We start from the raw sequence: 13,529 nt of genomic DNA on the forward strand, positions 1-13,529 counted from the left end.
ACACTCAAAGTATGAGTTGTTCTGATGCTGACTCGATCGCTGCTCTGGTTGTTCTCTTTGGTCTTTGGGGCATCTTTGGGGTTTGCTTCATTTTCTGTGTTTCTTGTGGGCCACCATGAAGATTTAATATACGATGAGGTGGGGAAGCAAATGTGTGGGGTTTGACACCATCCCCCAGCTCAGGTTCTTGAAGATGTGTGTAGTTTCAAATGCCTTGACAAGCTGAGATGTAGATCTTTATTTCTTTTCATAGTTGATACGAACTGGTATTTTCTTTAGTATTGTGGCTCCCTGGCTGTGACCTGTGGACTGCCAGCCTCCTGCTGGCCCACAGGTTCCCACCTAGCCTTGTAGGGCTTCCTCCATAACACTCCGATCATCCAGGAAGGATGTCGAAGATGGCTCAAGGGTCCCAAAAGTTTGGAACTGATTGGGGGCTACATCAATCTTTGCCCAAAATGGATGAGGATGAGCAGAGCCCTTCATGAAGCCGTTGTGTGGATAAAGTAGCACCAAGCACGGTGCAAAGTATGAGTTGTTCTGATGCTGAGTCAGTCACTGCTCTGGTTGTTCCCTTTGGTCTTTGGGGCATCTTTGGGGTTTGCTTCATTTTCTGTGTTTCTTGTGGGCCACCATGAAGATGTCAAAAGGAAACTGGTAGAAAGGCACACTGTTCTGAGCAGACTGTGCTCTATTCTCTGTGTGTGCAAACAATATTTAAAAAAACCTCCGGGCTGTAGGCTGCCTGGGGAGGGTTGTATTTGAAGGGAAGTTTTTTTCCTTCCACTTTGTTTTCTATACTAAAATACTACTAGTAGTATTAGTATAGTAATACTAATATTAGTATACTATAATAGTTAGTTAATTTTAGTGTTATTTACCTGGGTGACTCTGGTGAAGCAGGAGTCTGTGATGACCCAAAACCAGAGCACAGAAGCTTCCCGAGCACTAGGATGGATGTGATTGCTGGTTAGATTTCCCTGCTTCAACCTATGTTTCATTAAGTTTACTTTATACAGCGTTGCATCCTCTAGGTTTTACTCGAGATTCCCCTGGGCAGCTCCTGCCTGTAGTGTGACATCTTCCTGCAGTGGCAGAATTGCTCTCTGAGCTGCATACCTGCCCGTTTGCATGGAGTTTTGGCTTCCATAAATTAGCCACAACTGGGCTGGCTGTCATCGACACGAAGGTAGCAGATGGTCCTGTTTGTTCTGGATCGTGCCCAACAGATGAGGCAAACTTTGGTTTTGTATTCCAGGAAGAGTTTTCAGCATCCAAGTGAAGATGCCTTTTCCTTTTGGCTTCAAATGAATTGTGCTGCTTTGTTAACTCTTGAGAAGTTTACAGTGAAAACACCAGATAGAGACTAGGATGAGGAGGGGAAATAATTTGGCCCCATGGATAAGGGTTTCCTGGTCCTTGGCAGGAGCTAGGCAATAAAATACTGGAGGAGAGATGTAAAGGACAGGGTCCTTGCAATGGGGTCTGCTCGCTGCCCTTTCTTCCTGGGCTTCTCTGCTTGGACAGCTGGCTGTCAGAGGTTTTAGTATTTCAACCTGATTGAAGGCACCTGAATTAAAGAAATGTCTATCTTTAGTTCGGTTACTTCACTGAAGTTAAATTGATGTAGCCTTCCAATGATATCAAAATCATCCCCTGTCAAACATGTTAAATAGAGCAAAACCAGGGGCCAGTTTCAGCCCAGTATGAGGTTTCTCAGGGGAGTTTGATGGATGTTTTCTCTCTGCTCCCTTTCTGCTGCCTCCCATTTTGATTTCAATGCTTTGCCAGGGGTTTGAAAGCAAACTCCCAGCAGCTGCTGGTGGTTAGGAACATAAATCATATTTAGATTAGATCTTAGGAAGAAATTCTCTCCTGTGAGTGTGGTGAGACACTGGAACAGGTTGCCCAGAGAAGCTGTGGCTGCCCCATCCCTGGAGGGATTCAAGGCCAGGCTGGATGGGGCTTGGAGCAACCTGGTCTGGTGGGAGGTGTCCCTGCCCAGGGCAGGGGGTTGGAACTGGATGACCTTTAAGGTCCCTTCCAACCCAACCCATTCTGTGATGGAGGTGGTTCTGTCTGCTCTGCTCTCAGATCTAGCATGGGATCTGTCCTTTACTTATATTTTGCAACTCTGCTGAGGCACAGGCTGTGAATTCACCTCCCAGCAGAATGCCATTCCTGTGCCCGTTGGTTTGGAGGTTTCCTGAAGACCATCCGCCTGGTGCCCAGCAGTGAGGTAGCCAGGGGGCTGGGCTGGGCTGTGGACAGAGCTGCAGTGGCTACAGCCCCTGCCCTTGCTGGAGGATCCTGCTGCAAAGCTCCTGGGGCGGCTGTAGCTACGTGTTGGGTGTTGGCAAGAGGTGAAGTGAGGAGATGAGGAGGTGGATGTTGAGCTTTTCCTCGTCTAGCCCTTGTGTGCTTAAAGTTTAGGTCTCTCTGTTCCCCTTTGCTATCAGTTAAAGACCCTAACAGTGACCAGTTGCTGAACAAGGGATGGAGCCAGCAGAGTGCTGCCCTTTGAGGTGGTAGTTATGCCTTCAGTATCTCCCAGGAGCACTAAAAATCAGGGATGTGCCTGGCTGAAAACCTGCCTGATGCATCCAGCACGGATCTAGGGCTGAAGCTGTGGCCAGGCTATCTCTCCGGGCATGGACAGAGCAGAGATGAGCTCTGGTGGTTTTGAGCTGGGGTAGGAAAAGGGTCCCTTCCTGCAGCCTAGCATCTTCCCACCACCTGGGAAGATTTACAGCCTCCCTTGTTGCCTGGGCAGGGAGAAGGAATTCCTGAGTCAGCACCTTGAGGGATTGCTCCTGATGTTGGAAGGGATGAAGCAGGCAAGAGCGGTCTGCAAGTCTCCTGTGTCAGCATCTGCCCCTGGCTGGGGGGCTGAGATTGACCCTGTTCTTGTCATTTGCATTTTGGTAGCCCCCAGAGGGTCCTGACAGAGCTGAGTGTCTCAGAAATATCTGACACGTAGGTCCCATGACAGGACACTGTCCTTGCTGAAGATGGGTGACATTTTCTTTTTTCTTTAAATAACTATTCCTTTCACCTGCACTGTTTCTTCACCTTCTCCTTGTTGCCCAATGAGGAAAAAACCCCACCCCACATATAAAACCACCTCTTCTGCTCTTCCTGACACACTTAGGTATGTATATGACCCACCAGGTGCCCCAGGACAAGCCTGTACCTGTTCCTGTCGTGGAGCGTGTCCTGAGATCCTGCAGTCCTGGAGAAGGCCAGCAGTATGGGACTGCCACCCCTCCCTCTCTCCCCTGGAAGCTTGTGTGCTCTGGAACTGCTGAATGCTTTACCTTCCCTGATGTGGGCAGGATAAATCCCTTTTGGGCCTCTCAAGTATGTTGAGATCTGGACCAGCTTCATAGGCTGTAGCTTGGTGGTGGCCAGCACCAGCCTGTTCCTGGCCAGATCCTTACTTTCCTTGCAGGGCTTCTGCTCTCTTCTCTCCAGCCCATCACCTTTGTCTCCATCCTCCTGGAGCTCTTGCTCTGTGGGTCCAACCACCCCTTTGGTATCTCTTGCGTTTCCTGTGGCTCCTGCAGGCACAGCCACCCAGTTGTCCCTGGGTGGGAAGGGTGGCAGTCCAAGCCCTAGAAGGGGTTGCCTTTGAAACAGGGGAGGGTCTCAGCCACTGGCTGCTGTTTCTTTCCCGTGTCCATGCCCACATGGGACAGGAAGGCAATGGGGGAGGGAGTATGGCACTCTTTCTTCCATGTCTGCAGCCCCAAGCGCTGGAGATATCTGGCCAGAGATACCCAGCTGCTGAGGGGAACCTGGAGGTTGTATTTAGTAGGATCTTAACTGTGACTTTATTTCCTGCCTCTTAATTGATCAAGCAATAGTGGGGAGGCTGGCAGAAAATCTTGGACCAAATTCTGCTCCACCACATCCCTCCCGCCCCTCTGGGTTTTTAGCGCGTGGGGCCATCCAAAATCCACTTATAATTGTTCCCATTGTAACTTCTTCCCCACCACCACCCTCCCCAGCGTGTCTGAACTGGGTCCTCAGGACACGGCTCTGCTTCTGACTGTTCCCAAATAATTATCGTGTAATTCTTCTCCCAAAATAATGTAAGGTGTGGGTGAGGCGCGTTCGCTTCCAGTGATGTAGCAACAGCCCTTGCACAAGAGAAATGCTGGGTGTTTCACCAAACTGGGGATGGGATGATGGCTGTAGGAGTGTGACTAAGGGGCGTCAGTGTGCCACGGGTGTTGCACGTTATCTCTGGGTTTGCCACTTTCCAGTGCATCAGTATCCTGGCGCCGGCTTTCCCCTCCCAGCCCTTTTCCCCAGGCACAAATGCAGGTTGGGTGGAGAATGGATGAAGAACAGCCCTGAGGAGAAGGAGGACTTGGGGGTGATGGTGGATGGGAAGCTCAACATGAGCTGGCAATGTGTGCTGGCAGCCCAGAAAGTCAACCCCATCCTGGGCTGCATCAAAAGAAGTGTGGCCAGCAAGGTGAGTTGGGGAGTTCTGCCCCTCAACTCCTCTCTGGTGAGACCCCACCTGGAGCACTGTGTCCAGCTCTGGAGTCCTCAGCACAGAAAAGACATGGACCTGTTGGAACAGGTCCAGAGGAGGGCCATGAAGATGCTCAGAGGGCTGGAGCACCTCTACTATGAAGAAAAGCTGAGAGAGTTGGGGCTGTTCCGCCTGGAGAAGAGAAGGCTCCGGGGAGACCTTAGAGCCCCTTCCAGTCCCTAAAGGGGCTCCAGGAGAGATAGGGAGGGACTCTTGATCAGGGAATGGAGCCATAGGACAAAGGGGAATGGTTTTAAAATGAAAGAGAGGAGATTCAGATAAGATATGAGGAATAAATTCTTTGATGTGAGGGTGGTGGGACCCTGGAACAGGTTGCCCAGAGAAGCCGTGGCTGCCCCATCCCTGGAGGGGTTCAAGGCCAGGCTGGATGGGGCTTGGAGCAACCTGGTCTGGTGGGAGGTGTCCCTGCCCAGGGCAGGGGGATTGGGGCTCCATGAGCTTTAAGCTCCAACCCAAGCTACTCTATGATTCCCTGAGCTTCCCCATTCTCCCATGACTGATCCATGGTGGAGCAGCTCTCCATCCAGACCCCCAGGAGTGCAGTTCCTCTTGGAGGGTCCTGCTGTGACCTGGGTTGGCTTCTGCCCTGTCTGTGCTGAGCAAAGCGGCTTGTCAACCTTTGGAGACCAGCTCCAAAGCTGGAGCATGCCTCTTGGCATTCCCAGCGGGCTCTGCAGGCCTCCCAGAGAGCTTGCACAGACATCAAGGGCTCAGAGGGAACCGGCCATTCTGGCTGGGCAGAAATAGAAATGCAATCCAGCTGCACTGGTTCTGTAGCGGTAACCGGGGATGGAGCAGCGAGTGTCTCTGCTGGTGCTGTGACCCAGCACAGCTCCCCCTCTGCTCTCTGCAGGTCACTCTGCTGCTTTTTGAGCCTTATGAGCACAGAGAAGATGTTTTGATTTTCTGGAAAATTTCCCTGATACACCCTGCTACCTGGCTTTGTTGGGGTTTTATCTTTGTGGCTTTAGAGCTGCCCCTCTGCTCTCTGCAAGTCACTCTGCTAGTTTTTGAGCCTTATGAGCACAGAGAAAATGTTTTGAATTTCTGGAAAATTTCCCTGATACACCCTGGTATCTAGCTTTGTTGGGGTTTTATCTTTGTGGCTTTTTTTTTTCTTTATTGTTCTTTATTGTGGTGGGGTTTTGTTTGTTTGTTGGGTGGTTTTTTTTTTCCCCACTGATAAACTCCAGACCCCTCTCCCTCTCCCTCTCCCTCTCCCCTCCCATGACCTTCTGGTTTGCAACAACAATCTGAGTTTTTAGTTGCCTTTTAGAGCATTTCATATTATATTAATGGCACGTTTCTCTCCTTGCAGCAATGAAGGTGATGAAGGTGCTACCATGCCCTGCTGCTCTTCTCTTCCTGGTGGCTGCGTTCAGTCTGGAGCCCTCTCACTGTGCCAAGGTGCTGATCATGCCCACCATAGTCTTCGACAGCCACTTGAGAGTCTTCATGCGAGTGGCAGAGGCACTGACTGACCGGGGCCATGACCCCGTGCTGCTTCTTCACGAGGGTCGGGACGTGGAAACCTACCTGCCCGGCTTCCGCATGCAGAGGTACTGGGGTATCTTCAGCACCGAGAGCTCAGATGCCTGGGTGCAGGAGAAGATAAAGCGTGTCTTCCAAGGGAAGATGACCTCTCTGGAGATGTTTTCCTTTTTGGAGAAGTACTTGGAAAACTGTGACCTAGTGCTGGGAAACTCGACCCTTCTGCAGAAGCTCCAGCACGAGCACTTTGACCTGCTGTTGGTGGACCCCAATGAGATGTGCGGCTTTATCCTGGCCCACATTCTCCATGTCAAATACGCTGTCATCTCCACTGGTTTCTGGTTCCCAGCGGAGATTGGTGCAACTTCCCCCATTGCCTATGTCCCCGAGTTCAACTCCCTGATGACGGACAGGATGGGCTTCTTTGGTAGGACTTGGAATCTCCTAGTCTACATGATCACTCGTGTGGCCACAAAGCTGGTCATCCTGCCCAAGTTTGAACGTCTCATGGAGAAGCACGGAGTGGAGCCAAAGACATCCATGTTGGACCTTGTCCATGGAACTAGCCTCTTCTTCCTCTGTAATGACGTGGTGCTGGACTTTCCCCGGCCAACGCTCCCCCACGTTATTTTCACAGGGGGGATCCTCGCGGAGCCAGCGAAGCCCCTTCCAGTGGTAAGTGCAGGAAAGCTTTGAGCTGGGATTGTACAATAACCTGGGGAGTTCTGGAGGATGTAGAATTAAGTTGTCCACACTGAAGCAGTATTTGGCTTCACTGTCTGTATGAAACGGTGTGTGGAAGTCTTAAATTGGCAGTGTTGCCCCTGGGACTTGATCATGAGTAGCTTGTTTGTTCCTATACCTGAAGCAGAAATGGGAAGAACAAGAAGCCTTCATTGCTTCATCACTGATTTATGTCAATCCAGAATTTCCTCCTTAATCCTGTTTCTTGCACGGTGTTTCTGTCCTTGAGCTTGTAGTCTTAAGAACCCATGGAGGAGAGCTTTGCTTTTTCCCTCATCACATTCAATGTGGAATCCTAATGTGTACAAAACTGAAGTCTGATATCCCCTTCTTCTCAAGGTCCAGCCCTGAGGGAAAACTCCCCAGGTGTCCCAGAGGCTTTCTCTGGCCTGTACCTCACTATCCCCAGTAATAAGTTCAGAGGGACAAGCTCTTAAAGCCTCCAACTGGAGACAATATTAGAACAGTGCAGGACCTGTCTGCCGTTCCTCCTGCTGCCTTACCACTTTGACAGATACTTAGGGGAAGTAGACCTGGATAATGACACTTGGGCAGTCAGGTTGTCCTGGTGTCCCAACTAAGGGACTGAAATGGAGATAAGGCTCAAGTTTCAAATGATTAGAGGCCTGTCAAGATCTCTGCTGGCAGCTTTAATAGAGACAATTTTTTGGGTGCCATTTTTTTTCCAGTTGAAAGGAAAAAGTGAGGTCAGGTGCTTTACAACAGAAGTTCTCCAGATGCGTATGGCTGCACATCACCCTTTCCTCTGTGGTACCACACGCAGGTAATGCAACGCGTGTAGGGTGCCCCAAAAGCTGCGTCAGAGAGTGGCTACCTCACAGGTCTTGCAAAACACTGGCTTGGTCCGATCTGGCCACGTACACACCTGCTTTTATAAGGAAGGGAGTTGTTTGCTGGGGCATTACTCATGTGCTTCACAGCTTCCAGAACTGATCCCAGGGCGCCTGAGGGAAGAATGATGGAGATAAGTCCCTAGACCTGCAGTAGGCGGTGGCTGTCATGCTAGGAGACAGGCATGTGTGTACCCAGGTTACGGGATGCCAACAGAGGAGAGGGCCTCTGTAGGTCTAGGTGTAGCTTAAGGAATCTCCCATCCAAACTGGAGCAGAGTTATATAATTAAGGTGTTTGTTTCCTCACATTTGAAACGCTATGATTGCGAGTTCCTTTAATTAGGACACAGTGAAATATAGATACGTACCTAGGAGATGGTGAGAACCTTTGGTTGTCGGCCATGCTTCTGTAGCAACTTCAATGCTATTTCTGAAAGTCAAAGGTTAAGGCCCAATTATAATGGATAACGTAACCGTCTGCTTTATGGGTCACTGTACTTTTTTCTAGAAAAGCAAAACTAGCACTTTCACTTCTTTCCCAGTTTTAGTGGTTGTATTGCTCAAAAGATGTGAGACTCAAGAGAATGGAGAAACCAAAATCTCTTAGTTGAAAATTGATTCTTGGCTGTTGGGTTGTTCTAGGTCTTTTTAAGCTCTTCTGCAAAGTTGAGTCCCTGAAGCACACAGCAAAGGAGGAACACCCAGAGAAAGTACCACTGAAATGTGCTTTGGAACTCTCCTGTACCATGTTCCTCCAACCTGTAGATTAATACTAATGAGATATTCTGAATTAACCATCCTTTTTTTTCTCCTTTAATAACACAAAGAACTATTATTTTTTTTTCCCTTCGTATTCTTCTACAGTGTTTATTTCAAGGAAGTATTTATATTCAAAGAAGGATTTTTAGGAAACTTCCCTAAAATGCTCCTGACTGTGATAATTGAAAAACCTGAAGCAGGACAGAATCCCCAATGAGAAATAGGCTCAGCCCAGCCTGGCATAAAAGGGAATAGTCTGTGTTTGCTCCACAACAGCTGTGGGGGCTGATTTCTTCTTCCTGCAGCCTTTTGGCCTCAGTTGAAAAAATTACAGACTCGGTTCTACATACACATCTGTTTATTGAGCATCACAGGTAGCTTCTAAATGAAGGACAAACAGCTGTGCTTTTTCCTGGAGCTGTAGCTACCTCTCTGCCTAATGACCAAACACTAAATCTACCTGCAAGTAGCTGCCAAGGATGGGTAGGAGTCTTCTGGCAGGGTGGCAAAACCTTCTGCCACCTCCAGAAGCCTTCAACATTGGAGAGTTTGTGGGGAACCTCCAGCAAGAAGTTGTTCCCCACTCTGGCGACATGATGTTTCATCTGAGCAACCCTGACAGCCCTCCTGCCTTAGTGGTGATGGAAAACAGCCTTCCTCTTTTTACTCTGATCTCCTTGGCTGCTCTGGTTATTCCTGTGTGGGCCCTATGTTTTCAGAGCCCTCCTTGCCGAAGAGTAATTGGGTTACCTCCAAAGCAGGAGGTAGAGCTGTGAAATGCATATTTTGGACACCTCCCTGCAAGCTTCCAAGCCCAGCAGGTCCTCAAGTGATTTCTGCCTGGCTGGATGCAGAAATCACAGTGGGTTTAGAGTTTGTTGCCGGGTCAAAACCACATAGCTTTGCGCTCCAGGTGGATTTGACTTCATCCTTTCCATAGCTAGTTTAGTGCTGGCAGAGGCAACAGTGGGGAGGGCCTTTCTCCAACTAGACCTGAAGGTAGCTGTGTGTGTTTCACCCACAGGGTCTGCGTCTCTGGGTGGAAGCAGCAGATGCAGGTGTTGTCGTCGTCTCCTTTGGGATTGGGATCCGAGCTCTTCCGAGCGACCTGGTGGAGAAGATGGCTGGTGCCTTTGCTCGCCTCCCGCAAAGGGTGGTGTGGAGGTGAGGAGGGGATGGGATTCCTCTTAACCTGAGGAATCCCAAACATCTCAAAACACAGAATTTGCTTCCCATCTCTTGATCTTGACCGAATTTATAATTGTTCTCTGTGTGTTTCTTTTCCTTTCCCCTCCCTCTCCCCCGTCCTTTACCTCCTCCCACAGGTACTTTGGGCAGAAGCCAAAAAACCTGGGCAAGAACACGCTGATGATGGGGTGGCTGCCCCAGAACGACCTGCTGGGTAAGGCTGGGCTCTGTGTGTGTGTGTGTGTGTTTGTGCACCACTGGCAACATCCCTGGAGTTTAGCCCAAACCACAGCAAAGGCAACACAAGGACAACAGCACCTCTGTGGGTCTCAGCCTGTTGCTTGTTGTGCCTCTGATCTGTACAAAACATGGTCCTAACACCTGCTCAAAGCTGCTTCTTGGCCCCTATCTCCTTCCTCCATCTCCCTCCTCTTCCAGGTGCTACTTGACAAGTTTTGGGCTGCTGAAATCCAGGTGTGTTCCCAAAGGGTAGCCTCCTCTCTGCTCTGGTTTTCCCTAAACACACACCAACGTTGTGTGTTGAGGAAGCCACCAGTAGCCCTCTTTCAGCATGGAAGGTGCTGACCTGCTGCCATTTTTTTTCTGCCTGCAGGCCATCCCAACGTGAAAGCCTTCGTCAGCCACTGCGGGATGAACGGTGTGTTTGAGGCCATTTATCATGGTGTGCCAGTGGTGGGATTTCCGTTCTACGGGGACCAGTTCGACATCATGACCAGAGTGCAGGCCAAGGGCATGGGCATCCTCATGGACTGGAGCACAGTAAAAGAGGAGGAGCTTTACCAGGCCGTGGTCACAGTTATCTCTGACCCCAGGTGAGGTGTCTGGACACATCGAGCTCTTCCTTGGTGCAGTCTGTGTGTAGGGACCAGTGTGTCTTTGTGTTGACCCCTGCCTACACAGCCTGTGGTGGCTTCTGGGCCAAGCAGAGCTTCAAGCATCACTCAGCGGGCTAGACATGTTAGTCCCTTGAAGTCCTGAGATGTGGTCCAGGAGGAGATACTCCAGCATTTGCTGTTGGAGAGCATAATCTAGCCCTCTTTGGCTCTGACTGCAATTTTCTTAGAAAGCTTTCTGAGATGCTGAGGCCCCAGACCTCTTCTCCTTTCAATGCCATCCTGTCCGCAGGAAAAGTGGGATCACAGCCTCACCTTGGGATCTCCCCAGCCTTGTCCAAACAGCTTTTTGTAGAAGCAGTTAGTGCTGGTTGTGGACTTCAGGTTGTGCTCCCTCTGTTCCATCTGACAACCAGAGATCCTGCCCTTTCCTAGGTCTGCTGCAGCACGGTGACACGGGGCTCCCCCTTTCCAGCAGGACACATGCAACTGCTAGTGGTTGAAATGTTGTCCAGGAGCTTGATTTTATTTATTTATTTTTATTAGCTACTAGGAGCTCTCAATAGTGATCTTGGTCTAAGTTGTGAAGGTGTTGCAGCTCGGTACCTTGAGAATTTGGCCAGTTACCGAGTGTGCAACTGTTGCTTGATGCTGGGTGAGGTCCTTGGGTGAAAACTCCCCTCAGAAGGCAGCAATCCACGTGAACCTACTGAGCAGGGACGCAGGAGCTGAACTGCTGGTCTTGTTAAGGACACACAAAACTATCAACGTGCTCTGGCTAGTGCTGCCATGGCTAACGATTGCCATCGGAGTGGCTTTCAGAGGCAGAGAGGGAGAGGGTGGTAGAAGAAAATTGCCCCTCTCCCAAGGTATTGTTTGGAACTTGAAGGCACCACCGGCCACCTGGGACCACTTCTCAGCTCTGAAGGTCCCGTCAGAAGGATAACTTCTTGTCTTCTTGCCTTGCAGCTACAGAAAAGCAGCCAAGCTCATCTCAGCTCTGCACCTGGACCGGCCGATGCACGCTCTCAACAGGACAGTGTACTGGCTGGAGTACATCCTCCGGCACGAAGGGGCTCCCTACCTTCGCCCCGCCGTCTACGACCTCTCCTTGTACGAGTACTTCTGCCTGGACATCTTGGCTCTTCTCTTGCTGTGCCTGGCCGGGATGGGATTCATCCTCTACAAATCCCTGGCGTGGTGCAGGAGGAAGGGGACCACCCCCGTCTACCAGAACGGCAATTGCCTGAAAGGCCACTTCACAGAGGAGAAGAAATTGCAGTAGTGGCTCCGGCGTGTTCCAGGGCACATCCCGTCGCTGTGAAATAAAAAAAAAAAAAAACCACGGACTGCTGGCTGTGCCAAGAAATGTACGGCACGCAGGCACGGAGGGAGAGAGAGAGAGAGGTGAAAGATCAGCAGGTCTGGATGAGAAGACTCACGAAGGCAGGGGGAGAGGGAGGGAGGATGAGGATGATGATTGCGAAGCCCTGCGTGCACACCTCTGTGTACAGCACCTGGGGGCGGGGGCGCGGATCCAGGCGGGGGTGGAAGCACTTGGCCAGGACGCTGGGAATGGGGCATGGGTAGGTAGACTTCCAGGGAGGAGTGCAAGTTGTTCCCTTTCTATTGCACGTTGGTTTAGATGCTGGTGTTGCTCTTCTGGCTTTTTTTTTTTTTTTAATTTTGGATCTCCGTGGAGGCTCTGGAGGTGTAGTAGTAGCGTTTCATGTGGGGCAGACACCATTTCTCCCTCTGCCTTGTTACCAAGAGCCCCCGAGAGTCAGGATTCCTTTATGTGCAGGTGAGGACCTGAAGTAGAGCTGTGGACAGGGGAAGGGCGCTGAGAGCATCATCTACAAGAGAATGAAATGGGTCTGGTTTAAGTTCTGTGGGTAAATACTGTTCTTCCTGCTTCCATCAACCCTCTGCAATCCTGTTTGTGTTTGAGCTAAATTATTTTTTTTTTTTTTTTTAAATAAAGTTATATTCTTTCCCCTGTGTGGTAGTTCTCTCAGGATGTTGTTCAAGTAAGATTAAAGCTCTTTTTCTTCTTGTCACTGCTGTTATGGTCTCCATGTACCTCTGGATCCTTACAAACCTCTGTCAGCAACTCGTTTTGGTCTTCCCACAGGGTATTGGGCAGTGCCTTTCCTCCTCTGCCAGCGTGTGACACATACTCCCATGCCCATGGAGACTCCAAACCTGTGATAAAAGAAGAATTTGGAACAGATGCAAGTGCCAGGACCACAGGAAGAGCAGCCAGTAGCTTGGAGAGCTGGTTGTAGGCCGTACAGCACGCTTATAGGAGCAACAAGCTCTGCTCTTTCTGAAGAAGAGACTTGTCTGTTCATTTCAACATGAACAGACATAGTGTTGCCCCCCTTGGGAACATGGTATGTGTGATACCCATGTGTTTCTACTCACCCTGGGTTCTAAGGTGAACCCAGTTGCACACACCACCCACAGTGTTGGCTGATGGTCCAACTGGCAATTCCCCATTTTGAGGGCTCCACTCTTTGCTCTCAGCTGGAGCCATCACAGCACTGGCAGCAGCTGGAGCGTAACCTCACTGCCACAGCTGCCCTTCCCAGTGTTTCCAGGCTCTGCTCTTGCTTGCTATTGCATGAGTTTCTCCTTCCAGATGAAAGACACGTTGCCAAGTGCAACCTAGCAAACAGCAGTTTGGCTGGGCTTCTGGGATGCTCTGGGCTGGGACAGTGCCCATCTCAGTGGCTCCTCTGTGTCCTAGCAGTGCTACCTTCCTTCCCCGACCCTCAGCTTGCAGAGGGGCTGCGGTGAAGAAGACACTGGATGAGAATCCCATTTACTGTCAGGGATGGATGAGAAGAGCCCATAGACCTAAGCTGGAACCTGTAACCATTCCATGGCAGAAGTCGTTCTTCCTGGCGTTCCTTGCTGTCTCCTGGGATGCCCAAGCCTGGCCATGGTCAGTGGTGGGCATGGCAACCCATCAGTCTTGCTCAGTAGCAGTCCCATGTGGCTTCATGCCCTCTTGAGCTGAGGATGTAGAGTCTAATCATCTCCAATGAGGGGTGGGAGGAGACAGGAG

General features: G+C 50.3%; 1 protein-coding gene across 1 annotated transcript; it reads left to right on the top strand.

Moving 5' to 3' along the window:
• The first annotated feature begins 5,887 nt into the window (after positions 1-5,887).
• On the top strand, positions 5,888-11,902 carry LOC106896339 (2-hydroxyacylsphingosine 1-beta-galactosyltransferase-like). The gene is made up of 5 exons (XM_014956180.1): positions 5,888-6,733; positions 9,439-9,578; positions 9,740-9,816; positions 10,216-10,435; positions 11,426-11,902. The coding sequence occupies exons 1-5, from the start codon at positions 5,888-5,890 to the stop codon at positions 11,739-11,741; spliced, it is 1,599 nt and encodes a 532-aa protein (XP_014811666.1). The 3' UTR covers positions 11,742-11,902.
• Positions 11,903-13,529: the final 1,627 nt, after the last annotated feature.

The sequence above is a fragment of the Calidris pugnax genome, unplaced genomic scaffold (genome assembly GCF_001431845.1).
Source record: "Calidris pugnax isolate Ruff unplaced genomic scaffold, ASM143184v1 scaffold196, whole genome shotgun sequence".
Classification (NCBI taxonomy): domain Eukaryota; kingdom Metazoa; phylum Chordata; class Aves; order Charadriiformes; family Scolopacidae; genus Calidris; species Calidris pugnax.